Source organism: Lepus europaeus, chromosome 3 (genome assembly GCF_033115175.1).
Source record: "Lepus europaeus isolate LE1 chromosome 3, mLepTim1.pri, whole genome shotgun sequence".
NCBI classification, from domain to species: Eukaryota; Metazoa; Chordata; class Mammalia; order Lagomorpha; family Leporidae; genus Lepus; species Lepus europaeus.
In genome coordinates this window covers 67,748,880-67,776,192 of record NC_084829.1, presented here as the reverse complement: position 1 = coordinate 67,776,192, position 27,313 = coordinate 67,748,880, and the positions used below count along the sequence as shown (strand labels likewise).

Below are 27,313 nucleotides of genomic sequence, written 5' to 3'. Positions count from 1 at the left end.
TTCACCCCTGTTTCCCTACCTCATTGTGTGAGCTAGGATATATCACCTCATCTTTACTTGCCCTTTAACTGAAATTTACATCACTGGCTCCCCTGGTTCTCAGGACTTTGGACTTGGCCTAACCCACATCACTGACTTTTCTGGGTCTGCAGCTTGTAGAAAGATCATGGGACTTCTCAGCCTCAAGAATTGCATAATTTTAATCTGTGTGTATGTGTGTGTGTGTGTGTGTGTGATTTCTCTGAAGAACCCTAATACACATATATTTATCCATTTAGTTTTCCTAACTATCCTATGAAGATCAATTATTATCTACAATTTATAAATAAAGACACTGAAGCACAGAGAAATTTAATAACTAATCCAAGGTCCTGCAGATTATAAGCAGTAGACTCAGAATTTGAACTGAAGTAATCCGGCTCCAAGTTAAACATTTTCTGTGACTACTGTGGCCTTCTCATATTATCATGCATCATTATACTATCATGCCTTATGCATATTTCACTCACATTTTTAAAGGCATTATTACTTAGTCCATGGCAGCAAAAATAACTGAAAAATTATTTTATTTACATGAGCATTTTATAAGCAACTGATTAAACTGAAAATGATACAATGAAGTTTACAGCTCTCATCATTTGTAAACCCCAATACATTTACATTAGTTATTTTGTGACGTTATTTTGTGATAACATAAAACTATTTTCCCTTTTCTAATTTTTGCAGCAAGTTTTCTTCTAAAGCCATCAAACATATTTTTTAAACATATTATTAAAATTATTAATTAAAGGACAGAAAAGAAAACTCAGAAATAGTTCAGATGTACATATTCAGAAAATTATATGAGGTTAAAGAATATGTGACTTAAAAATCAATACAGCGTCCTTTTCGCTCCCAATCTCCATATCGAGTAGGTTCAGGGCCTCTCGGTCCACCTTTTTCCTTGGTAACTGGATTTACATCATCTGGAAATTCTAAGGAAAGAAAGAATATATAAACAAACCAGTCAAAAGAGACAGGAAAGGCATTATGGCCAATTGTGAAGACAGGGCTGCATAACAGACTAGATATTACAGGCCAAGTTACTACGCAGTCTTCAAATGAGCTGTAAATGCATTCTTTTCCCCAGGCTTGAGAAATCACTTTAGGGTGCAATTTTCATATGCAATCAATTTTTTTAAAAAGATTTATTTATTTGAAAGTCAGAGTTACACAGAGAGAGGAGAGGCAAAGAGAGAGCGAGAGATGTCTTCCATCCGCTGGTTCACTCCCCAGTTGACTGCAACAGTGGGAGCTGTGCTGAACTGAAGCCAGGAGCCAGGAGCTTCTTTTGGGTCTCCCATGTGGGTGCAGGGGCCCATGGACTTGGGCCATCTTTTACTGCTTTCCCAGTCCATAGTAGAGAGTTGGATCAGAAGTGGAGCAGCTGGGTTTCGAACTGGCACCCGTATGGGATGCTAGCACTGCAGGTGGCAGCCTAACCTGCTATGCTACAGCGGCGGCCCCAGTATGCAACCAATTTTACTACCAACATTAATGACTTACAATTCTTGGAGCACTTTCAGCCCCTAGTCTGGGAAGCAGCTTCATATGTGCTGTTGAATCTAAACAGAAGGAAAGGGTGGCCAAGACTACAGAATGCAAATTCACAGGATGTGGAAGGTTTTGAAACAAGATTACTTTGAAGAACCTACTTTTATTTAATGCCTTACTTTTAGAAAAATAGCGAGAACAATCATACCCTACTGTCTTGAGAATTAAACAAATAAATTCACATAAAGGGGCCAGCATTAGTGCAATGTACATGAAAGAATGCCGATTAGTACTAGTTACGAGTATTACTATTGCTCATCACAGAGTTTTAGCTGCAGCAACTGGTTAGCTGGTAGCGCCATTTATGGACATAACAGCAATCTGAACTTAGTATTATGTGTTTATCTTCACTATGAGTCAAGTCCATTTCTGAGTACTTTATACATACTAATTCATTTGATTTTTATAATAATCATATGGGATGGGAAAAATCACTGTCTCCAATTTATAGAAGGAAACTGAGACAAAAGATTAAGAAAGTCGCTCCGGGTGGGCAGGTGGTGCTGGTTGGGATGTCCCCTGGTCTCATAGCCCACATCCAAGTGCCTAGGTTTGAGTCTTGGAGTCCAGCTTGCTGTAATGCAAGGTATCAGGTGGGAGGTATCAGGTGATGGCTCACTTACTTGGGTCCCTACCACCATGTGGGAGACCTGGATTGAGTTCTGGGCTCCTGTCTTTGGTATGACCTAGCCCTGGCTGATGTGGCCATTTGGCAAGTATATTATCAGAAGGAAGATTCTCTTTCTCTCTGTGTCTCTCTGTCTCTGCCTTTCAAATAAAATAAATAAATGAATAAATTAAAAAATAAGAAAGCTCCTAAGTGTCATACAACTGCTAAGTAGTACAATTGTGTCATACAACTACTAAGCTGTGTGGCTGAGCTCAACTTTAGACATTCTGACTACAGCCATGCTCAATCCACACTGCTCTGTACATAGAAATGACAGTGGAAGAACCAGCTAATAGGAAGAACTCTGATTCTTAAACAATGTATCCTTTTTAAAAAAATTTATTTGACAGGTAGAGTTATAGACAGTGAGAGAGAGACAGAGAGAAAGGTCTTCCTTCAGCTGGTTCACTCCTGGCGCTGTGCTGATCCGAAGCCAGGATCTAGGTGCTTACTCCCAGTCCACCATGTGGGTGCAGGGGCCCAAGCACTTGGGCCATCCTCCACTGCCCTCCCGGGCCACAGCAGAGAGCTGGACTAGAGGAGGAGCAACTGGGATTAGAACCCGGTGCTCATATGGGATGCCGGTGCCGCAGGCAGAGGATTAACCTAGTGAGCCATGGCGCTGGCCCCAAACAATGTCTCTTTAGAAAACTAAGAGATCAGGGCCGAAGCTGTGGCACAGTGGGTTAACGCCCTGAAGCACCGGCATCCCATATGGGCACCGGTTCGAGACCTGGCTGCTCCACTTCCCATCCGGTTCTCTGTTATGGCCTGGGAAAGCAGTAGAAGATGGCCCAAGTCCTTGGGCACCCTGCACCCACGTGGAAGACCGGGAAGAAGCCAGATTGGCACAGCTCCAGCCGTTGTGGCCATCTGAGGAGTGAACCAACAGATGGAAGACCTCTCTCTCTCTCTCTGTGTAACTCTTTCAAATAAATAAATAAAAAGAAAACTAAGAGATCATCCTTCAAATCAAATCATGCATCCTCTCCCTAGACAAAACAAAGATGATGTAGAAGCTTGAAAAATTTTAAATATTTCTTCATATGTTAATTCTTGCTCTACAATGAATAAACTTTCCTTGATCTCCTCATCGTTCCATTTTCTAAGGAATTTCCTGCTTCATCTCCAAGTTGGCATATCCCTAGACTATGACGTCCCCTGGAAGCCTCTCCAAGAGATGTCCTTCTTCCTCCCACATCTCCAGGACTCATGGGGCATATGAGTCAGCTCAGGCTACCATAATACCATAAACTGAGTAGCATAAACAACAGAAATTTATTTTCTCACACCTTGGGAGGACAGAAATTCAAAATCAGGGTGCCAGCATAGTCAGGTTCTGGCAAGGACTCTTTCTAGCTTCCAGATGTCTTCGCCTCCTGTGTTCTCACATGGCAGAGACACAGAGTGTGCTCTCTGGTGTTTCTTCCCATAAGGTACTAGCCCCATCATAAGGGCCCTACTCTCATGATCTCTTCTGAGCCTGATTACCTCCCAAAGGCTCCAGCTTCGAGCACCATCAAATTGTGAGTTAGGGCTTCAGCATATGAATTTGGGGAGTGGAAGAAATATGGAGTTGGGCTTGTGGTAGGGAGGAAGGAATGAGTACAGGATGAGTTTAGTTTTAGAAATATTAATTTTCAGATGTTTAGAATATGCAAAATAAGACGTTCAGGAAGACAGGAGAGTGAAATTTGGGAGAGGTCAGTCTAGAGGTATCAATGTGTGAATCACCAACATATGATATTCAAGATCATGTTGGGGTTGTTTGGCCTAGGGTTAAGATAGTGGCTAAGATGCTCTGCATCTTGTATCAAACAGCTTGGGTTTCAGTCTCAGTTCCATCCTTAATTCCAGCCTTCTTCTAATGAGTACCCTGGGAGGCAGCAGGTGATTGCCACAAGTACTTCAGTTTTTGTAACCCATGTGGGAAAGCTGACTGAGTTCTAGGCACTTGGCTTTGGCTGGCCCTAGCACTGGTTATTATAGGCATTTGTGAAGTGAACCAGGGGATGGAAGATCTCTCTCTCTGTGCCTCTCAAATAAATAAAATAATTTTAAAAAAGTATAAAATTAAAAAAAAATTTTATACATACAGGAAAAAAGGGTTGAAGAAACAATTCCAGAAACTGGAAAAAGCGTAACAGAAACCAAGACAACAGATTCCAAGAACAGCTTTAAGGAGATACTTCCCCCTCAGATTTTTGTTTACCTAAAACCACTGAGGAAACATTTTACCTTTAGATTATTATAGCTTTTTAAAAGTCTCCATCCTCTTGGCTGATTTTTCTGCTTATTATTAGACTGGCGTGGTAAACTGCTATAAATCAAAATATTTAACTGAATGAATAAACAAAAAAAGTTTTAATATTCCAGGAAAGTTCCAGACACAGGTCTCCAAACCCTTTAATAATGTCTTCTTGCCTAGGATGCATCGATGGATTAACTCTCATTTCATTGGAAAAGTTAAGACATGCAAGACAGTCTTGCCAAGGTCGCAAAGTGATATGTTTACACTTAGGCTGTTTAAAATTCTACTTTTTGAATACCTAACACTTGCATATTTTTTACAATTCAAATGTATAAAGGGCATGGAATGAAAATAAAGTAGTACTTTAAAAACAAAGTTTTAAGGCATGAGCCAAATTTTATACATACTGAACATAAAATAATGTTACATCTATTATCACACTCATCCTTTGTTCTCTCTCTCTAGCCATGTTGCTACAGTGAGAATAACCACCTTCACTTGTGACGAGTCCCACTGGCCACTCTGTTGATTCAGCTGTGGATACCTGATCCAAACTTGGCCTGTGAATTTTCTTTCTAGGGATTTTGCATTCAGGAGTAAGAAATTCTGGGCTCAGTCTGACTGCTCTCTTGAACTTAAGAACTAATGGGGGCCATTACTTTCTGCCCAGGGCACTACGAAGCTAGCTTGGAGACAAAACAATGGGGAGAAGTGACCAGTCTCAAGAGGAAGAGGGAGAATAACCTGTTTTTGCCAGGATGCACCAGCATCACTGCCCTTGGGAGTGTCACCTTTACCCTGTACCCTAATGGCAATCTATCACATCTTCTGCTTCCATTTGCTGAAGTAGGTTTCTGCTATCTGTATCAAGGGAAGTCTCAACCTATATAGTTGTGAAAAATGAAATCTAACAAATCAAACAATTAAACACAAGCATATAACTGTTATGGTCTTTGAAACCTTTTTTTTTTTTTTTAAGAATTATTTATTTACTTGAAAGTCAGAGTTACAGGGACACAGAGAGAGAGATATTTCATATACTAGCTTACTCCCCAGATGGCCAGGCAGAAGCCAGGAGCCAGGAGTCCCTTCCGGGTGTCCTATGTGGGTACAGGGGCCCAAGCACTTGGGCCATCCTCCATTGCTTTTCACAGGCCACAGCTGGGAGCTGGATTGGAAATGGAGCAGCTGGATTCAAACAGGTGCCAGATGGGATGTCAGCATTGCAGGCAGCAACCCTATCTGCTATGCCACAATACCACCATCCACTTTTTTCTGAAGCTCACATTTATCAATATGATGACTTTACTCTGTTTAAAAATGTCTTATTATTATCAATAAAGACCTCTAAGCAATAAAATATTTCTTTTCTTTCATTTACTTTCACAGTAAGGAAAACCCTTTCTTCAAAAAATAGAAGAGAAGCTTTACTCACTTTTCAGTGGTTCCTTCTCTAAATGGGAGTCCTCTGGTGCATCAAAACGACCTTGTGGTAACCTTGGCTTCTTAAGGGCCTGTGTGACAGGTTTAGACTTTCCTCCTTGAGAAGAACTTGTTTTTCTCAAAGAATGGCACAGGAAGGGTAATCCTAGCAGGGTGGAGAGAGTAGAAAAATAAAAGTTGTTTATTCAATCTATTTTAAAAATTTGACTTACTTGCTTTTAATTTATATGTTCACATTCATCATAGTTCAAAAGGTACAAAAAAGACAGTGAAAATTCTTCCCTCTAGGCCTATTTTTAAGACAACCACTTTCCTTCCTTAAGGACAACCAATGTCACCATTCTGAAGAGCTTTGAAATAGGTTGTTTAACCATTGGCAAAATTGTACAAATATATATAAACACATATAACCGCTGGGGTGGGCCAGACTGAAGCCAGGAGCCAGGAACTCCATCCAGGTCTCTCATGTAGGTGGCAGGGGCCCAAGGACTTGACCCATCATCTGCTGCTTTCCCAGGCAGGGAGCTGAAAGTGGAACAGCTGGGACTTGAACTGGAGCTCCAATATGGGATGCCAGCATTGCCCGTGATGGCTTAACTTGGTGTGTCACAACAACAGCCCCAAAAAGAAACAATAGTTAGCTAATAGCATGACAGAATGTGGGGAAAGAAAATTCCTCTTGTTTCTGTATAGTACAAGGATAGACTTAGACACCATGCTCCTGGGCACCTGGAAGCTGTACAGCTTTAGAGACATGTTCATGCACATCAGTCGTCAGAGTTGCTGGTAGTGAGACATGTACAAGTAGCTTCATTGGTAGACAAGAAGAAAGAGGGACTGTCAGATGAGAATGATTAAGATGCAAAGGTGAGCCCAAGAGCCATGTCTCTTGATTCTAGCTATCAAAGAGTAGATGTTGGGAGGTGGTTAGCCTAGCATTATAATGTGTCCCACATTGGAGTGCCTGAGATTGGTTCCTGGCTACAGCTCCTAACTCCGGCTACCCCCAGTGCAGACTGGGAGGCAGCAGTGATGGCTCAAGTAATTGGGTTCCTGCCATCCATGTAGGAGACTTGGATTGCATTTCCAGATCCTCTGGCCCAGTCCCAGGCCTGATCATTTCAGACATTTGGGGTGTGAACAAGAGGATGGGAGTTATGTCTCTGCCTCTCAAAAAAAAAAAAAAAAAAAAAAAAAAAAGGAAATGCTGAGCAATAGTAGCTATATTAATGTTAGTATTACATTTTGGCTAGCAGCAGAGTTTTGACTACCTCCACTATATTGGAAGTAGCTGATAGAGTAAAACTCATCTTAAGACTACAAGGAGGATGGCCGGCACTGCGGCTCACTTGGCCAATCCTCCACCTGTGGCGCCAGCACCCTGGGTTCTAGTCCTGGCCGGGGCACTGGATTCTGTCCCAGTTGCTCCTCTTCCAGTCCAGCTCTCTGCTGTGGTCCGGGAAGGCAGTGGAGGATGGCCCAAGTGCTTGGGCCCCTGCACCCGCATGGGAGACCAGGAGAAGCACCTGGCTCCTGGCTTTGGATTGGCAAAGCATGCCGGCTGTAACAGCTATTTGGGGGGTGAACCAACAGAAAGGAAGACTTTTCTCTCTGTCTCTCTCTCTCTGTCTAAATCTGCCTATCAAAAAAAAAAATAAATAAAATAAGAAAGAAAGAAAAAAAAAAGACTACAAGGAAGGGACGGCACTGAGGCTTAGTGGGCTAAGCTTCTGCCTACGGCGCCAGTGATCTCATACAGGCACCTATTCATGTCCCAGCTGCTCCTCTTCTGATCCAGATCTCTGCTGACAGCCTAGGAAAGCAGCAGAAGATACCTCAAGTTCTTGGGCCCCTGCACCAATGTGGGAGACCTGGAAGAAGCACCTGGCTCCTGGGTTCAAACCAGTCCAGCTCTGGCCATCATGGCCATTTGGGGAGTGAACTAGCAGATGGATGACCTCTCTCTGTAACTCTACCCTCTCAAAAACAAAATAAAAACAAAAAAACTACAAGAAAGCCCAGGTATTCTACTAGGTGCTGTTTGTCCTAACTCCAAGTGTATGTAGAATTGTGTTGACAAACAAATAGCAGGCAAGAAGGTGCCCTTCCAAAGAAACAATAAAAGCAAAGGAAAATGAGTGAATCACCATTAAAATACCCTCACACACAACAAACAACTCAGAACTTCTGTTTCTGAGATTTGATAAATTAAAGAGACCAAAATCAAAACCCTACAGCTCTAAAACATCTAAACAGCTCAAAAAAGAAACAAAATGTTTCTAAATAAGAGGAAGAGCCTTTAAGAAAGTAAATAATCACCCAAATCTAAAAAGGCAGTTAGTTCTATACAGAAAGCAAACATTAAAACTGAACCTGTAGAACTGAAACTGACACTATGAGAAGCAATTACAACTGACTGTTGAGGAATAGCTTACTATTTTATTCTTTGTAGTATTTTCTTTTTCTACTTAATACCATTGGTTGAACTCTTTACTTAACACAGAATTATTCTTAGGTGTTTAAATTCAATTGAAAATTGATCCCTAGGCCGGCGCCGAGGCTTAACAGGCTAATCCTCCGCCTTGCGGCGCCGGCACACCGGGTTCTAGTCCCGGTTGGGGCACTGGATTCTATCCCGGTTGCCCCTCTTCCAGGTCAGCTCTCTGCTATGGCCCGGGAAGGCAGTGGAGGATGGTCCAAGCCCCTAAGTCCTGCACCCCCATGGGAGACCAGGAGAAGCACCTGGCTCCTGGCTTCGGATCAGCGAGATGAGCTGGCCGCAGCGGCCACTGGAGGGTGAACCAACGGCAAAAAGGAAGACCTTTCTCTCTGTCTCTCTCTCTCTCACTATCCACTCTGCCTGTCCAAAAAAAAAAAAAAAAAAAAAAAAAAAAATTGATCCCTATAAAAAATAAGAGTGGGAATAAGAGAGGGAGGAGATGTACAGTTTGGCATACGTTCCCACAGACTTACACCTAACGGTAAGGCTAAAAATTTGCTATAGGACTTCAAATTCCATTAAATTGGCAGGTACTAATGCCATCTTACATGTTAAAGTGATCATATTAAGTGTGTAACTGATCATAGAGATAGGATTAAGTGTCAAAAGGATCACATAAATAGGACCAAGTGTCTAGTAATAATAGATAGAATTAAAAAGGAGAGAATGATCCAACATGACAAATGTCCTAAATAGCACCCTGACCTCAGAATCAGCATTTCAGGCATGGAAAGCCAAGACACTGTGGCAAAAAATGGCCTACATGAAAGATCTCTGTGAGTGAAATCCCAGTGGAAAGAAGGGACCTTCAAAGAAGGAGATACCTTTCTCTGAAAGGAGGAGAGAACCTCCACTTTGATTATGGTCCTGCCTCAATAATGTTAGAGTTTGTGGACTCAAAAGGCTTCCATAGCCTTGGCAGCTCATGACAAGAGCCTTGGGTGATTACTGACATCATAAATAAGAGTGTCAATTGTTAAATTATCAACAGGAGTCATTGTGCACTTGCTCCACATGCAGGACCTCTGTCTTTAATGAATTGTTCTATGACAATTAACAGTAAAACTTGTCTTCAAACAGTACTTTATACTTTTTGTGTCTGTGTGGGTGCAAACTGTTGAAATCTTTACTTAGTAGAGTTAATCTTCTGTACATAAAGATAATTAAAAATGAATCTTAATGAAGAATGAGATGGGAGAAGGGGTAGGAGGTGGGATATTTTGGGGGTGGGAGGGCGGGTATGGGGGGAAGAACTGCTATATTCCAAAAGTCGTACCTATGAAATTTATATTTACTAAGTAAAAGCTTTCTAAAACAAACAAACAAAAAAACCAAACTGAACCTGCTACATATCCTGTGCCTTTTCTTGCCACTTGGTTGTGGAGCTTTTTGAACAGCAGGGATATGATAGTATGTTAAGCCTGAGCAAAACAGAAAGCCTATTAGAGGCCAGAAGTCAAGGAGCCTCACTCACTGAGAAAAGAAGGCGAACAGGAAGTTTTAAGAAATGCACACAAACCACCGGGGGATCTTGTTAAAATGGGACCAGGCTTTGATGCAGAAGTTAAGACACTGCTTGGAATACCAGCACCGCATATCAGAGTGCCTGGGATGGAGTCCTAGCTCAACTTTTTCTTTCGAAATTTATTTATTTATTTGAAAGTCAGAGAGAGAAGGGGAGATACAGAGAAAGATCTTCTGTTGGTTCACTCCCCAAGTGGCCACAATTGCTAGGGCTGAGCCAGGCCGAAGCCCAGAGCTAGGAGCTTCATCTGGGTCTCCCACGTGGGTGGCAGGGGCCCAAGCACTTAGGTCATCTTCTGCTGCTTTTCCCAGACCATTAGCATGGAGTTGCATGTGAAATGGAGGAGCCAGGACACAAATGGGTCCCCATATGGGATGCAGTGTCACTGGCTATGCCACAATGCTGGCTCCCGGCTCTCCTTTCAATCCAGCTTCTTTAATGTACTCCCTGGGAGGCAGCACATGATGGTTCAAGTACTTGGGTCCCTGCCCACTATTTGAGAGACCTGGATTGATTTCCAGGCTCCTGACTTTGGACTGGTCCACCTCTTGCTCTTGGGGCATTTGTGGAGTGAACCAGTGGATGGATGGCCTCTGTCTCTTTCTATCTCTCTATGACTTTCAGACAAATACAAATAGATAATTAAAAATGTTTTTATAATGCAAATTCTGAGTTCTAGTGGGGTCTGCAGTTCTGTATTTGTAACAAGCTCCCAGGTGATATTTATGCTACTGGTCCAAAAAGCAAGGAACCAGAAAAAAGGTTATGAGATTATGAAGCTACTGGCTGACCACACCTGTCTTCAGGCCTGATCACACACTATTTGCATGTCTCAAAAATCCCCAAGGGGACTATTTTACCATAAAGTAGACACAAGCCTAAGGTTCAAACACCCCTAGACACATAGCAAACACAGAAGCCAATCCCCTGAGAAGAAATACACTCTCAACCCATGTTCTATGCAAGTCCCCTAGAGAATTTAGTAAAATTTTCAAGAAACAAGCCATCACAAACAAGAGTTAGCAGAATCAACAAACAACACAACAGTGGGACCTCACCATAAAGATTGATATACTGCCTTCTGAATATAAAACAGCTAAATGTATTTAAAGAAAATAAAAATGAATAAATAATAAGTAAATATAAAAAATATGACTAGGCCATCTAGAAACAGGATGACTTTTAAATTTGAAGGTCAGTTAAAAGGTTAACTAGCAGAATAAATGCAAATGAAAAGGGAATCTGTGATCTGGAATAAAGTTCCAAATAAATTATAGAAAAAAAGAGACAAAGAAATGAAAACGATGATAGAGAAGTTAAAGCATATGGTAGATAAAATGAGAAAGTGTAACAATATTTATTTAATCAAGTTCCAGAAGGAGGGATCTGTAAAGTCAGGAGACACACAACAAAAAGGTATCTTCAGATTTAGAAAGCACAAATTGCCAAGCAGAATTTTTTTATTCCATACTTAGAAACAAAGTAAAAGGAAGAACCCCAGCAATCAAAATCTTAAAAGTAGCCATATGGAAGATTATTTATACAAAAACAAAATTAGACTGGCAACATATTTCCCAATAGCTATAGTGGAAGCCAGAAGCTAGAGCAATGAGAAAGGGTAAGTTTAAGATAAAGACAGAGGGGCTGGCATTGTAGCACAGAGGGTTAAGCTGGCAACTGTAACACCAGCAGCCCAACCCAGCTCCCTGCTAATAGACCTGAAAAGCAGCAGATAGCCCAAGTGCTTGGGCCCCTGCCACCCATATGGGAAACCTGGAAGGAGTTCTGGGCTCCTGGCTTCAGCTTGGACCTGCCCCAGCCGTTGAAGCCATTTGGAGAGTGAACCAGCAAATGGTTTGTGTCCTGGGTGCACTACTTCAGATCCAGCTCCCTGCTAATGGCCTGGGAAAAGCAGCAGAGGACGGCCCAAGTGCTTGGGTTCCTGCTAACCAGTAGAAGAACTGGAAGAAGCTCCTGGCTCCTTGCTTCAGCCTGGCCCAGCGCTAGCTATTGAGACCATCTGGAAAGTGAACCAGAGGATGGAAGGAAGGTCTCTCTCTCTCTCTCTGTAGCTCTTTCAAATAAATAAATCTTAAAAAAAAAAAAAAAAAAAAAGCACTGTTTTTAAAGGCAGATCAACTAAGAGAACACAGAGGAATGATTTACTACTCCAACAGACAGAACTAACAGAGACATGGAGTAATTTTTAAAAAATGAAGCAAGGGGGGCCGGCGCCGTGGCTCACAAGGCTAATCCTCTGCCTTGCGGCACTGGCACACCGGGTTCTAATCCCGGTCGGGGCGCCGGATTCTGTCCCGGTTGCCCCTCTTCCAGGCCAGCTCTCTGCTATGGCCCGGGAGTGCAGTGGAGGATGGCCCAAGTCCTTGGGCCCTGCACCCGCATGGGAGACCAGGAGAAGCACCTGGCTCCTGCCTTCGGATCAGTGTGGTGTGCCGGCCACAGCAGCCATTGGAGGGTGAACCAATAGCAAAGGAAGACCTTTTTCTCTGTCTCTCTCTCACTATCCACTCTGCCTATCAAAAATTAAAAAAAAAAAAAAAAGAAACAAGGGGAAGATATTACAGCACAGCTGTGTATCTCACAACTTGGGACGCCTGCATTCCACATCAGAGTGCCTGGGTTCCAGTCCTACCTCCACTTTGGATCCAGCTTCCTGCTAATGCACACCATAGAAGGCAGAAGGTTATGTCTCAAGCACTTGGGTCCCTGCCATCCATATGGGAGTCTTGGATACAGTTTCTGGTTCCTGGCTTCAGCCTGGCCTAAGCCTGGTTGTTGTAGGCATTTGTTGAGTTATGTAAGGTAATGTAAGGTATCTCACTCAGTCTCTTTCACTCACTCTACTTTCAAATAAATAAATAACTAAAACTTTAAACAAATAGACATAAAATGGAAATGTTTCAACTCAAAAGTACACTAAGTGAAGTTAAATTGCAACACAATGTATTTTTTTTTAAAAGATTTATTTATTTATTTGAAAGGCAAAGTTACAGAAAGAGAGAGGGAAAGGCAGAGAGAAAGGTCTTCCATCTGCTGGTGCACTCCCCAAATGGCCACAATGGTCGGAGATGGGCCGATCTGAAGTCAGGAACCAGGAATTTCTTCTAGGTCTCCCACATGAATGCAGGGGCCCATGAACTTGGGTCATCTTCAACTGCTTTCCCAGGCCATAGCAGCAAAATGGATCGGAAGAGGAGCAGCCAGGATTAGAAACTGCATCCATATGGGATGCCAGTGCCTCAGGCTGAGACTTAGCCCACTATGCCACAGCGCCAGCCCTAACACAATGTTTCAATAGCAGAATAGATCAAACAGAAGATCCAGTGAGCTGGAAGACAGGCTATTTAAAAATCCAAAGTTGAAAGAAAAAAAATAAAGAGGAAAGAAGAAAGATTACAGGAACTTGGGACAGCACAAAAAGAACAAAAATGCAAATTAATGGTGTTCAAGAGGAACCTGAGGATGCCAAAATGTAGAAAAAAATATTCAGAGATAAAAACAGGAAATTTCCAAAACCTGGAGAAAGATACAACTACCCATGTAGAGAAAGGTCAGACCAGTCAGATTCAACCCAACCACATCTACCTCATGACATTATAACCAAGTCTTGACAGTTCAAGAGAGGATTCCCCAAGATACAAGAGAAAAGAAACTAATTACAAACAAACCCCAATATTGCTGATTGCAGACTTCTCAGCAGAAACCTTACAGGACAGGAGAGAGCGGGATGAGACTTTTGCAGTACTGAAGGAAAAAACTGCCAGCCAAGAATGTACCCAGAAAAGTATTCTTTAGATACAAGGGAGAGATAAAGACATTCCTAGACTAAAAAAAATTCAGAGAATTTACCATCACTAGACCTGATTTACAAGACATGATACGCAGGGCTCTTCAAGCTGAAAGAGATGTTAATTTTTTTTTTTTTTTGACAGGTAGAGTTAGACAGTGAGAGATAGAGAGACAGAGAGAAAGGTCTTCCTTCCGTTGGTTCACCCTCCAAATGGCCGCTATGGCTGGCACGCTGCGCCAATCCGAAGCCAGGAGCCAGGCGCTTCCTCCTGATCTCCTATGCAGGTGCAGGGCCCAAACACCTGGGCCATCCTTCACTGCCTTCCCGGGCCACAGCATAGCTGGACTGGAAGAGGAGCAACCTGGACAGAATCTGGCTCCCCAACCGGGACTAGAACCTGGGGTGCCGGTGCCACAGGAGGAGGATTAGCCAAGTGAGCTGCAGCACTGGCCAAGATGTTAATATTAAGAAGGAAATACCAGAAGGTAGAAAACTTAGGAGTAAGAATAACTATACAGACAAATCCTGAATGTTTTAATATTATAAATATGGTGTGTAAATCAATCAAATCTTTAGTGTGAAGACTAAGAAACAAAATAATTAAAAAATAATAACTACATTAAAATGTTAAGAGACAAGAGGTAGCATGTGGCACAGTGGGTATGCCACTACCTACAATGCCAGCATCCAGCATCCCATTTTGGAACACTGATTTGAGTTTCACTGCTGCTTCCAAACCAGCTTCCCACTAATGTGCCTGGGAAGCAGAGGAAGATGCCCTATTACGTGGGCCCTTCCTACTCATGTGAGAGACTTGGATGGAGTCCCAGACTTTTGGGTCTGGCCTGGACAGTCCCTGATCTTTGTGGCCATTTGAGGAATCAATCCATGGATGGAAGACCTCTCTCTACCTCTCTCTGCCTTTCAGATCAATCAATCAATCAATCTTTAAAATGTTAAAAAATAGGCTGGCGCCGTGGCTCAATAGGCTAATCCTCCACCTTGCGGTGCTGGCACCCTGGGTTCTAGTCCCGGTCGGGGCGCCGGATTCTGTCCCGGTTGCCCCTCTTCCAGGCCAGCTCTCTGCTGTGGCCCGGAGTGCAGTGGAGGATGGCCCAAGTGCTTGGGCCCTGCACCCGCATGGGAGACCAGAAGCATCTGGCTCCTGCCTTTGGATCAGCGCGGTGCGCCGGGCGCAGCGCGCCGGCCGCGGCGGCCATTGGAGGGTGAACCAACGGCAAAGGAAGATCTTTCTCTCTGTCTCTCTCTCTCACTGTCCACTCTGCCTGTCAAATAAAATAAAATAAAATAAATTTTAAAAGTCTTAAAATGTTAAAAAATAGGCAAGAGAAGAAGAGGCATAATGGAACATCAAAAATTCAAACTATAGGGAGGAATAGAGTGCAAGTACAGAGTTATTTATTAGTGTTTCTTTTTTTTTCTCTAACAGGCAGAGTTAGACAGTGAGAGAGAGAGAGAGACAGAGAGAAAGGTCTTCCTTCCGTTGGTTCTCCCCTAATAGCCGCTGCAGCCGGCGCACCGCGCTGACCCGAAGCCAGGAGCCAGGTGTTTCTTCTGGTCTCCCATGCGGGTGCAGGGCCCAAGGACTTGGGCCATCCTCCACTGCACTCCCGGGCCACAGCAGAGAGCTGGCCTGGAAGAGGGGCAACCGGGACAGAATCCGGCGCCCCAACTGGGACTAGAACCTGGTGTGCCGGCGCCACAGGCAGAGGATTAGCCTAGTGAGCCGCGGCGCCGGCTCAGTGTTTTTTATCTTTTAACCACAAAGGTGAAAGATCACTACAATGAAAACTATAATTCATTGATGAAAGAACTGAACAAGATGCAAAAAAAGACATTCCATTTTCATGTTTGTAAGAATCATTATCATTAAAATGTCTATTACTACCCAAAGCAATATACATTCAATTCAACCCCATCAAAATACCAATGACATTTGTCATAAAAAAATTTCTAAAATTTTTGCAGAATCACAAAGACTGTGATTACCCAAAGGAATCTTGAGCAGAAAGAACAAAACAGGAAGCATTACACACCTGACTTTAAAATACAGCAACAAAGCTACCATAATTTTTAAAAAAAAAGATTTATCCATTTGAAAGGCAAAGTTAGGGGGCTGGCCAGAACTGTGGCATGATGGGTTAGGCTGCCACCTGAGATGCTAGCATCCCATATGGGTCTCAACTGCTCTACTTCTGATCCAGCTCCTTGCAAAAGCACCTTGGGAAAGCAGCAGCAGATGGCCCAAGTGCTGGGCTTCCTGCACCCACGTTGGAGACCTGGAGGAAGCTGTGGCTCCTGGCTTCTTTGTGGCCATTTAGGGAGTGAACCAGTGGATCGAAGATCTCAATCTCTCAATCTCTCCCTCTCTCCCTTCCTCCATCCTACCCTCCCTCCCTCTCTGTAACTCTGGCTTTCAAGCAAATAAAAGATATTTTTTTAAGGCAGAGTTAGTGACAGAGGGAGAAGGAGAAGGGGAGAAGGGGAGAGAGAGAGCAAGAGAGCTTGCACCCATTGGTTCATTCTGCAAATGACCAAAACGGCCAGGGCTGGTCCAAGCTAAAGCAAGGAGCCTGGGACTTCATCCAGGTCTACCACAGAGGTTGGAGAGGCAACCTGCAATTATATAGGATGCCAGCATAGCAGGTGGAAGCTCAATTTGCTGTGCCACAATGCCAAACTCAAAGTTATTAAAACTAAAACAGCATGCTATTGGCATAAAATCAGATCCATTGAGCATTGGAACCCAATAGAGACAACAGAAGTAAACCCACACAGCTACAACCAACTGATATTTGACCAAGATGCTAAGACATACACTGGAAAGCCGACGCCACGGCTCACTTGGCTAATCCTCCGCCTGCAGTGCCGGCACCCTGGGGTGCCAGATTCTGTCCAGGTTGCTCCTCTTCCAGTCCAGCTCTCTGCTGTGGCCCGGGAAGGCAGTGAAGGATGGCCCAAGTCCTTGGGCCCTGCACTGGCATGGGAGATCAGGAGGAAGCGCCTGGCTCCTGGCTTTGGATTGGCGGAGCGTGCCCACCATAGCGGCCATTTAGAGGGTGAACCAACAGAAGGAAGACCTTTCTCTCTGTCTCTCTATCTCTCACTGTCAAACTCTGCCTGTCACACACAAAAAAAAAAAAAAAAAAAAAAAAAGAAAGAAAGAAAGAAAGAAAGAAAGAAACTAGACACCTGTCTCTCACTATACACAAAAACCAACTCAAAATGGATTAAACAAATAAATGTGATATCTGGAACTTTGAAATTTCTACAAGAAAATCTAGGGAAACACTTCAAGACAGTGGAATGAGTGAGTATGGTGGTACAATAGTTTAAGCTGCAACATATAGGAATGCCTGGTTTGAGTGCTGCTACTCCATGCTTCCAATCCAGCTTCCTGCTGATGTGCCTGAGATACAGTAGATAATGACCCAAGTACTTAAGTTTCCATTACCCACATGGGAGACGCAAATAGAGATCTTGGCTCCTAGCTTCCACCTAGCTTGGCCCCAATTGTTGGGGACATTTAGGGAGTGAACTAGAAGATGGAAGATTTCTCTTTGTCGCTCCCTCTCTATTCCTGTGCCTTTCAAATAAATAAATCTTAAAAACAAAAAAACAAAAAAAAACCACTGTAATCGGCAAGAATTTTTGGATCACATTCCAAAAACACAAAAGCAGAAGCACAGAAATGGAATTCATCTAACTCAACAACTTCTGCACAGCCAGGGAAACAATGGGGAAAAGAGAGAAGCTACAGCATGGGAGATACATATATATAAAACTCAGAGAATTCAATGGTAAACACAACCAAAACCCAAATAGTCCAATTGGGAATGAACCAGCAGATTGAAGACCTCTGTTTTTTTCTCTCTGCCTTTCAAATAAAAAATAAACAAAAATATTTTTACAATGGGCAGTAGATATAGACATTTCTCAAAGGAAGATAAATGAATGACCTATACAAATCAAGTTAGTACTTTAAAATCATCCCTAAAGAAAACAGCACATCTAAATAGTTTTGCAGTTGAGCTTCAACAATGACTTAAGGAACAGCTAATTCCAATCCCAACAAAAGTCTAACAGAGAAGGAAAAAGGTGGCTAGAATAATCTTAATTTTAAAATCAGAAATGAAAAAGTCTAAGACAGCAAAGCTTATAGGTCAATTTCTAAATAAAATGTTGGCAAATCATCATGATCAGAGTATTTTATGGGAATGTAAAAATGATTCACCACCAGAAAAATCTGTAACTCATCACCCAACAAGATTAAAGGAAAAATTGATATAATCATTCCAGTAAGATGAAGACAAATTAATTCAGTAAATCTCAAAATTTACTCAGTCTTAGAAAACAAGTTCATAAACCAAAAAATCCAAAAGACCCTTCTAGGAATAAAAGGGGATTTCCTTAGCCTAAAAAAGGCATGTCTACAGCCAATACCAAACTTCACTGATAAAACACAAACACATTCCTTTTACAGTATCAAACAATATAACCTGCTATCATTACTTCTGGAATCATTACTATTGGAAAGCTGATCAAGGACAGGAAAATAGGTGAGAGGAAAAAAAAGAAACATGAAGAAACTAGAAAATGAGAAACCAGACTGTCACTATTTGTAGATAAATGAGTATCTTTCTAGCAACCTCCTCCAAAATCTGCAAATAAAAAAATGTTTTCAAAGATTTTTGTTAAGACTTATCTTTATTTATTTGAAAGAGTTACAGAGAGGGGTAGAGACAGATGGCCACAACAGCCAGAGCTGTGCTGATCCGAAGCCAGGAGCCAGGAGCTTCTTCCAGGTCTCCCATGTGGGTGCATTGGCCCAAGAACTTGGGCCATCCTCTACTGCGTTCCCAGGCCATAGCAGAGAACTGGATCAGAAGAGGAGCAGAAGGGACTCAAACCAGTGCCCATATGGGACGCCAGTGTTTCAGGCCACAGCTTTAACTCGCTGTGACAAAATGCCACCCCAAGATTAGATTTTATTTACTTGAAGGCAGAATTACAGAGAGAAAGAGGGACAAACAGAAAGATCTTCCATCTGCTGGTCTACTCCCCGAAAGGCCACAACCGCCAAGGCTGAGCCAGGCAAAAGTCAGGAGCAAGAAGCTTCACTGGGGTCTCCCACTGGGTGCAGGGGCCCAATCACCGGGACTATCTTCTGCTATTTTCCCAGGCCATTAGCAGGGAGCTGGAATCTGAAGCAGAACACCTGGGACTCTAATCAGCGCTCATGGGGGGATGCCAGCATTGCAAGATGCAGGTTTTACCTGCTATACCACAACACTGGCTCTTGAATAAATAAATAGGTAACTTAGTTATGTTACTGGACATAAAATCAATAAAGATGTAAACTCTGCTTCTAAACATAAACATCAATCAAAAATTAACTAAAAAAATCAAGTGGTATCAATCAAATCTCAACAGGATTTTTTTTCCTCTTAAGAACATAATGTGCAGCCTGATGCCTCCAACTCTCCTGCTTGTTTTTAAAGTGTTCTTTGACAGCAAAAATAAATATATAAATTTAAAAAAAAACATAATGCTAAACTTTCATGGAAAACAACCAATAGCCAGTGCACTCCTAGAAAAGATGGGACTTTCCTAGCAGATATCAAGATTTTAAAAGTATGCTTATTAAAACAGGTGGTACAGAGCAATCAAGGGAACTGAAGAGTGCCAACCTATGCATATGCCTGTAGGCTTGATTTATGACAGCTGAAGACATCAGTGAGGGCAAGGTCCTGTAAACATATGACCTGGGGTAACAAATTAACAACACGGGAAAAAGTAAAATTGGTTTTTTGCCTCATACCACAAACAAAAATTAATTTACTGTATAAAAAAGGTTAAAATTTGAAAAACACAATTATAGATCTTTGAGAAGAAAATATGAGAGAATCTCTATGTCTTCAGCAGTTACGCAAGACCACAAAGTACTAGCAATAAAGATTAAACATGATTACAATAAAACTGTAGAGGCCGGTGCTGTGGCGTAGCGGGTAAAGCCACCACCTGGCAGTGCTGGCATCCCATATGGGCACCGGTTCGAGTCCCTGCTGCTCCTCTTCCAATCCGGCTCTCTGCTGTGGTCTGGGAAAGCAGAAGATGGCCCAAGTCCTTGGGCCCCTGCACCTTCATGGGAGACCTGGAAGAAGCTCCTGGCTCCTGGCTTCGGATTGGCTCAGCTCTGGCCATTGCGGCCAATTGGGGAGTGAACCAGCGGATGGGAGACCTCTCTTTGCCTCTCCTCTCCTCTGTGTAATGCTGACTTTCAAATAAATAAATAAATCTTAAAAAAAAATAAAGTTGTAAGTAATTGCTCATTAAAAATTAGCTGTCATAGCAAAGTGAATGACTGAACATGCAGGTGCACTGTATTTTATTTTTAAAAGATTTGTTTATTTACTTGAAAGGCAGAGTGACAGCATAGCTGAATGTGTAACTACAAGCTCACACATCAATACGGTGCAATCTCAAAACATAGGATAAGCTGAAAAAAATAAATACAAACGATATGAAATCATTTCTGTAAAGATCAAAAACATAACACTAAACAATTATATCAGCAAACTCCTTAGCAACGGATATAGACTTTCCTAAAACTGAGAATGAGTTCATAGATGTTTTTGCTTCATAACTACACATGTGGTATGTACGTATATATATATATATATATGCACATATATATGGTATCAAATACTTCGTAATTTTTGAAACTATTACAAATGGATGCTGGATGAACACAACACTATTTTAAGCAGTTATTACCTCAGGGTTTGGGTAATGTGAGGTTTTTACTTTCCAAATTATTAATTTCTGAATCATTTAAAATTTTTACAATTATCAGGTACAATGTTTGCATTTGAGGGAAATGATTACAGACAGGAAAACAAACGGCACAGCCGTTACTGGGGCCAAAATTAAAATTAGATTTAGCATACCGCTGGTTGCTAACTAATTCAAAGATAAATTGAGAGACTTCCAGTAAAATGGGTTTAAAAATGGTTGATTTCTACTGACAGCAAGAATACTTCTGTACTAATTCCTGGCTTCATCTAACTTTTACTGTATTTGTTTATTTGCCTTTGGCCCTCTTCTTACTTTCCCAGTTCTTCTAATACTGTAAACTGCTAAATTCTTTTTGATACAAATTTAAAAGTAAATGGGCGACGGATTCCCAGAAGACTAACTTTTCCACCTCTGTCAAGGGGCTCAGTGCAGTGCGCCCTCCAGATCGCACAGTGCTTGCGGCCTTCGGCCAGAGCAGTGGCCGTAAAGACCAGGGCGCCGGGGGCAGAGCTGGACACCAGGGCGACCCCCAGCGCCCTCTCACACACGGCTTCCGCCGGGCAGGACGCTTCTCGCGGACCCTGCGCCTTCGCGACCCAGCCCGCGACCTTGGCCCCGCCGCGGGACCTCTTACTTGCCGCCGCCCTCCACGCAGTAGCCGGGGAGCGCCCGAGCAACCCGGCGAGTCTTGATGCGGTCATGACGGCGACTCCCGCAGCGTTTGCGCAGGCGCAAGGGTGGGACGGGCGTTGAGCAGGCGACCGCCCAGGAGGGGGCGGGGCTTTCACGGGGCGGGGCTTTGTGCGGCCTGGCTGCATCCGTTCCTGGCTACAGAAAGGAGTGGGAATGCTGCCCACCGAGGACCATCCGGCTTCCCTGAACCCTATGTTGATTAAATCCAGAGTAACAGCAGAAGTTAGATGAGGGGAAAGTTCCATTTATGTCGCTCAGTTTGAGGCCGAAGGTCTCCTGGATGAGCCCTGTTAAGAGTATATACAACGACCCAGCCCCTTTTACAACCCCTTTCCCCTCATGTACTATGCTGCTTTTACCCAATTCTGCCTTTCTTTTATTTTTAAGTCTCTGGCTGCTCAAGGCGCTTCCGTTTCATTGGCCATTGGACCTGAAAGGCGACATTCTGGAGCAACAGGAGGCGCTGCATCCGCACTAGACCACAGTCCAAGGAATTCTGTCAATTGGTTCCGAAATTCCAAAACTTCCTGTGGTGTCCAGAGCTCTCCTGGCAGATCAGGATGCTCTATGTAACCTATGGAAGTGTTTATAGAATCACGGTGGCGGTCCTCAGAATTCTATAACCTTTCTTCCTTTTAGAAAAATTCTGTTATTAGGCCTTGATAATGTCTGACCATGTGAAGTTAGTTGGCTATGCACTCTTTCTCTTTATGAACTGCAAGTTTTATGGTCCTCCTAGATAAGGAATTCTTTCCCTAAGAGGACTTGTGCATTCAGAACAGGCCCAGAGGCAAAACCTAGGTAACTTTCATTAGCAGGCTGCTCACACTCCTAAGCTCAAGATTTTGATCCTTACCTTATACCTTCTAGTTAATGCGTTTCTTTAAAAACAAAAACAAAAACAAAAAACAAAAATATTTTATTTTTCATGTGCAGAACTTCATAACTTAAACTGCTATTCTCAACTCTGCCTTAACATTTTTTTAAACTTTTATTTAATAAATATAAATTTCGAAAGTACAACTTTTGGATTATAGTGTTTTTTCCCCCATAACCTCCCTCCTACCCGCAAACCAAACCATCTCCTACTCCCTCTCCTATTCCATTCTTCATTAAGATTCATTTTTAATTACCTTTATATACAGAAGATCAACTTAGTAAAGATTTCAACAGACTGCACCCACACAGATACACAAAGTGTAAAGTACTGTTTGAATACTAGTTATACCGTTAATTCACATAGTACAACACATTAAGGACAGAGATCCTACATGGGGAATAGGTGCACAGTGACTCCCGGTGTTGAAGTTAATGCGTTTCTTGAGCCTAGTTGTCTGAAGAAAAAAAAAAAAAACCAAAGCTGTATTCTCAATAGTTTTGCTCACTAAACTATTAAGTTCACTAAACTGATTCAGCTGACAATGGATTGCGTTTGGTGTTTAGAAGCCCTCAAGGAACAGTAGAAGGGAGGAAAAACAATTCCCCCCAGAGGGCAGAATTTGGTTTATCATCTCCACCTTGCCCTATGGCTTGAGATAAAGATCTACATCACACCAGAGGCAGGGAGTGGTATATTCAACTAGTCAGGGACTGGACAAGGAAAGGTTTTGGAAGAGGATCTCTCAAAGGGTCCCAAAGCATGAGCATTTGGGTCCCACTGAATGCTCAAAAAAGACTCCCCAAAGGGCTCATCATCAGAATAAGATTATAAATTAAATACTGTTGTCTAACAAATTATACCAACATTTTGTGGATCTAAACAATAATTATTCTCTCAGTTTTTTGGGGGGTTAGGAATCCAGAAGCCACAGTCTCTGACTTGAGTAGACTCTGGCTTCAGGTCTTAAAATGTAGTTGCAGCCAGTGTGTTTAAGTAGGCATGAGTAGGTGAAGATATACCTTCAAACTCACAGGATAATTTGCAGGATTTAGTTTGGAATGCAGACTTCTCTCAGTTCCTGGCCACGTGGGTTTCTCCAAAAATCGTCTCCCAACATGGCAGCCGCCTTTCCACAAAATCACCTCAAATGGAAGGCACAACTCTTTTGTAATCTAATCGCAGTAGTAGCATCCTACTTTTTTTTTTTTAACTTTTATTTAGTAAATATAAATTTCCAAAGTACAGTTTATGGATTACAATGGCTTCCCCCCCCCCATAACTTCCCTCCCATTTGCACCCCTCCCACCTCCCGCTCCTTCTCCCATTCCAGTCACATGAAGATTCATTTTCAATTATCTTTATATACAGAAGACCGATTCAGTATATATTAAGTAAAGATTTCATCAGTTTGCACCCACACAGAAACACAAAGTGTAAAATACTGTTTCAGTACTAGTTATAGCATTACTTCACATTGGACAACACATTAAAGACAGGTCCCACATGAGGAGTAAGTACACAGTGACTCCTGTTGTTGATTTAACAATTTGACACTCTTGTTTATGGCGTCAGTAATCTCCCTAGGCTCTAGTCATGAGTTGCCAAGGCTATGGAAGCCTTTAGGGTTCGCAGACTTCGATCTTATTCCGACAGGGTCATAGTCAAAGTGGAAGTTCTCTCCTCCATTCAGAGAAAGGTACTTCCTTCTTTGATGGCCCCGTTCTTTCCACTGGGATCTCACTCACAGAGATCTTTCATTTAGGTCCTACTTCTTATTCTACTCTTACTTATCCTACTTCTTATTCTATCATCAGGTCCAGTCCACTCTGAGAGAGGTGATTACACAAGGGCTGCCTGCCACAATGGCCCTCTCTGTGGACATCAGTCAGACTCCTCCTACCACAGCTGAATTTTCTCAGTGGAACCACTAACAATGTAGCCATGGTGCCAAGAATGGAGACATACATTTAGTTGTAACATCCTCTTTCCTCTGCCAGGTCACCACTGGACAATTACAGTGACCAGCTTTCTTCCCTGATATTGTTTAGTAGCCTAGGTGGCAGATACAATTACAATGAAATCCTGCTAACAGGAAAGAGGGAGCAATTTATTCTCATAGGAATAATTCATCTAGCTTGACTTTTCCCTGATTTATGCTTCTTCCTTTTTTTTTTTTTCTTAAAGATTTGAAATTCAGAGTTACACAGAGAGAGGAGAGAGAGAGAGAAAGAGAGAGAGAGAGAGAGAGAGAGGCGTCTTCCATCTGCTGGTTCACTCCCCAGTTGGCTGCAACGGCTGGAACTGCGCCAATCTGAAGCCAGGAGCCAGGATCTTCTTCGGGTCTCCCACTCAGGCGCAGGGGCCCAAGGAGACTGGGCCATCCTCCACTGCTTTCCCAGGCCATAGCAGAGAGCTGGATCAGAAGTGAAGCAGCCAGGTCTTGAACCAGTGCCCATATGGGATGCCGGCAGTGCAGGCGGCGGCTTAACCCGCTACACCACAGCACTGGCCCCTATGCTTCTTTAATATACTCTGAGTTTACTGAATTCTTTATACTTCATATACCTTATACAACATCGCATACAACCTTGCTTCCAACAAAGAACTCATTTCCTGCAAAGATGTTTAGCAGGGGACTGATACATGCACACAAATATCACCAGTTTTATCAAGTAGCTCACCATCCAGAAGCAACTGGTCAACCTTATGACGGACAACCTTATTGAGGGCTTAGTTTTGCAACTAGGTAGGAAAATAAACTTTGAGATTATAACCTAAAATATGTTATATGCCCCCAAATAAGTTAACAGTATTCAGTGATACCTCTTCTCTTGACAGATTAACAGAAGCCAGAGTAGAGGAGAGATTGGCTGTTACATCTACCACAATGCCCATGTATCTTTCTTTCCATTGTGGGAAAAAAAAAAGAGTCTGTCATGGGCCCTAAGTATCCCTGTATTTTATTGTCAATTGGGCCACTCTGCAAGGACCAACTGAGCCTGATACTGAGCAGTTTCTACACCTGGTCATTTAGGCAACTAAGTAGGGCAAGGCAACTATAGAATTATTACCAATAAACTGCCATGATGGAGGAGAGTGGCTTATTTATAACTTCTTCAAAAACTGCTTGGTCCTTGGCTGTGAATCTTCCTGTAATGCAACTCACCATGAGGGCAGATATCATCAGGCCCTCTGCAGCACACACTGTGGCAACAGGCTCCAGGAACTGATGCAAATGTGCTGGTAATAGAGGCACTTGTCTCTTACCCAGGATGTCAGCAACTATGCAAAATAGGAGGCAAACATGTTGACTTGCAAGTAGGATAAACTCTGATCCACTCACTGCTCTCATAACCCATTTCCATGATTTCAGGGTCTGTTGGTGTAATAGTTTTGTACACAAAGGAGGAACACTTTCATAAGGGATTTTTTTTTTTTTAATTGGACATTGGGGTTGCCACTTGACATTTTTAGCTTCTACCTTTAAAGTAAGGAAGTTAGAAAAAGTGATTTTGGTGCTAGCTGGTGATTGGCCCTGATGACTATGGTAGGAAAAAAGAAACAGGAAGAAGAGTACAATTAGAACTCAGGAAATAGGGAGAGGAGTACAGTTAGTAGTGCATCTGGATACCTCTTCACATGCTATATTTTATTTATTCTTAAAATACCATGCTAAGATGTGGCCAACATTGTGGCAGAGTGGAGTAAGCTGCTGCCTACAATGTTGGCATCCCATATGGGTGCCAGTTCAAGTCCTGGCTGCTCCACTTCTGATCCTGCTACTGACCCTGAGAAAGTGGCTGAAGATGGCCCAAGTGTTTGGGCCCCTGTCACTCACGTGGGACACCAGGATGGAGTTCCGAGCTCCTGGCTTTGGCTTGACCCAGCCCCAGCCATTGTGGCCACAAACGTGAACTGGCAGATGGAAAATCTATATCTTTTTTTTTTTTTTTTTTTTTGACAGGCAGAGTGGATAGTGAGAGAGAGACAGAGAGAAAGGTCTTCCTTTTTGCCGTTGGTTCACCCTCCAATGGCCGCTGCGGCCGGCGCATTGTGCTGATCCAAAGCCAGGAGCCAGGTGCTTCTCCTGGTCTCCCATGTGGGTGCAGGGCCCAAGGACTTGGGCCATCCTCCACTGCCTTCCCGGGCCATAGCAGAGAGCTGGCCTGGAAGAGGGGCAACCGGGATAGAATCCGGTGCCCCAACCGGGACTAGAACCTGGTGTGCTGAAGCCGCAAGGCGGAGGATTAGCCTGTTAAGCCACGGCGCCGGCCTCTCTCTTTTTTATTACAGTTTTGAACTGGTGCCCATATGGGATGCTGGCATTGCAGGTGGCAGTTTAATCTAGTGGGCCAAAATGCCAGCCCCAAAATCTTTTTTTAAAAAAAGGGTGCATGGTGGCACTGTGGCATAATGAGTAAAGTTGCTGCCTGCAGTGCTGGCATCCTATATAGGCGTCAGTTCAAGTCCTGGCTGCTCTACTTCCAATCCAGCTCTCTGGTAGGGCCTTGGAAAGCAGAAGATGGCCCAAGTCCTTGGGCCCCTGCATCCATGTGGGAGACGATGAAGCTCCTGGCTCCTGGCTTCAGATCGGTCCAGCTGCAGCTGTTGCAACCATTTGGGGAGTGAACCAGTGGTTGAAAGACACCCTCCTGCCCCCCCAACTCTGCCTTTCAAATAAATCAATCTTCAAAATGTAAAAATGAAGAAAAGACTATCGTAACTGTATGTAGACAGGATCATGCACACCTCAGGACATCCCCTAAAGAAATCTGATCAGCTGAAGTGCTGGTTGAACATGGAGGAAATGGCAAGTAGGTGGTCGTGGCAGAGACCAAGTAGCAGCCAAGTTCTAACCATCTAGAGCCAGGATCAGTAGCAGAATTGAGAACTATATTTACCATAGTCTTCCCCCGGCCCCTTAACCAGAGAAGTCTGGGCATTGTCTATCTATATGCTAGCCTGGAAATTCTGATTCAGTCAGTCTGTAATGGGGCCTTAGCATTTGTATTTTTAACAAGTAGTCCGGTGATTCTCACCAAGGAAGCTTGCAGCACACTGCTCTGTATTTACTTACTGGCTCATGTATGTCTATTTTTTCTTCCTGTCTTATACTATTATTGAGTAC

At 43.0% G+C, this 27,313-nt stretch overlaps 1 protein-coding gene across 2 annotated transcripts; it reads right to left on the bottom strand.

Moving 5' to 3' along the window:
• Positions 1 to 549: 549 nt before the first annotated feature.
• On the bottom strand, positions 550 to 21,330 carry SDHAF4 (succinate dehydrogenase complex assembly factor 4). Of its 2 annotated transcripts, XM_062187573.1 has the most exons (4): positions 21,247 to 21,325; positions 20,230 to 20,313; positions 5,950 to 6,102; positions 550 to 974 (listed from the first exon to the last, which is right to left on the bottom strand). In XM_062187573.1, the coding sequence occupies exons 2-4, from the start codon at positions 20,279 to 20,281 to the stop codon at positions 865 to 867; spliced, it is 315 nt and encodes a 104-aa protein (XP_062043557.1). In that variant the 5' UTR covers positions 20,282 to 20,313; positions 21,247 to 21,325; the 3' UTR covers positions 550 to 864. The 2 variants fall into 2 exon arrangements, with proteins under 2 accessions (XP_062043557.1, XP_062043556.1); XM_062187572.1 differs by lacking the exon at positions 20,230 to 20,313 and having other exon boundaries at positions 21,247 to 21,330.
• Between the last annotated feature and the right edge of the window lie 5,983 nt (positions 21,331 to 27,313).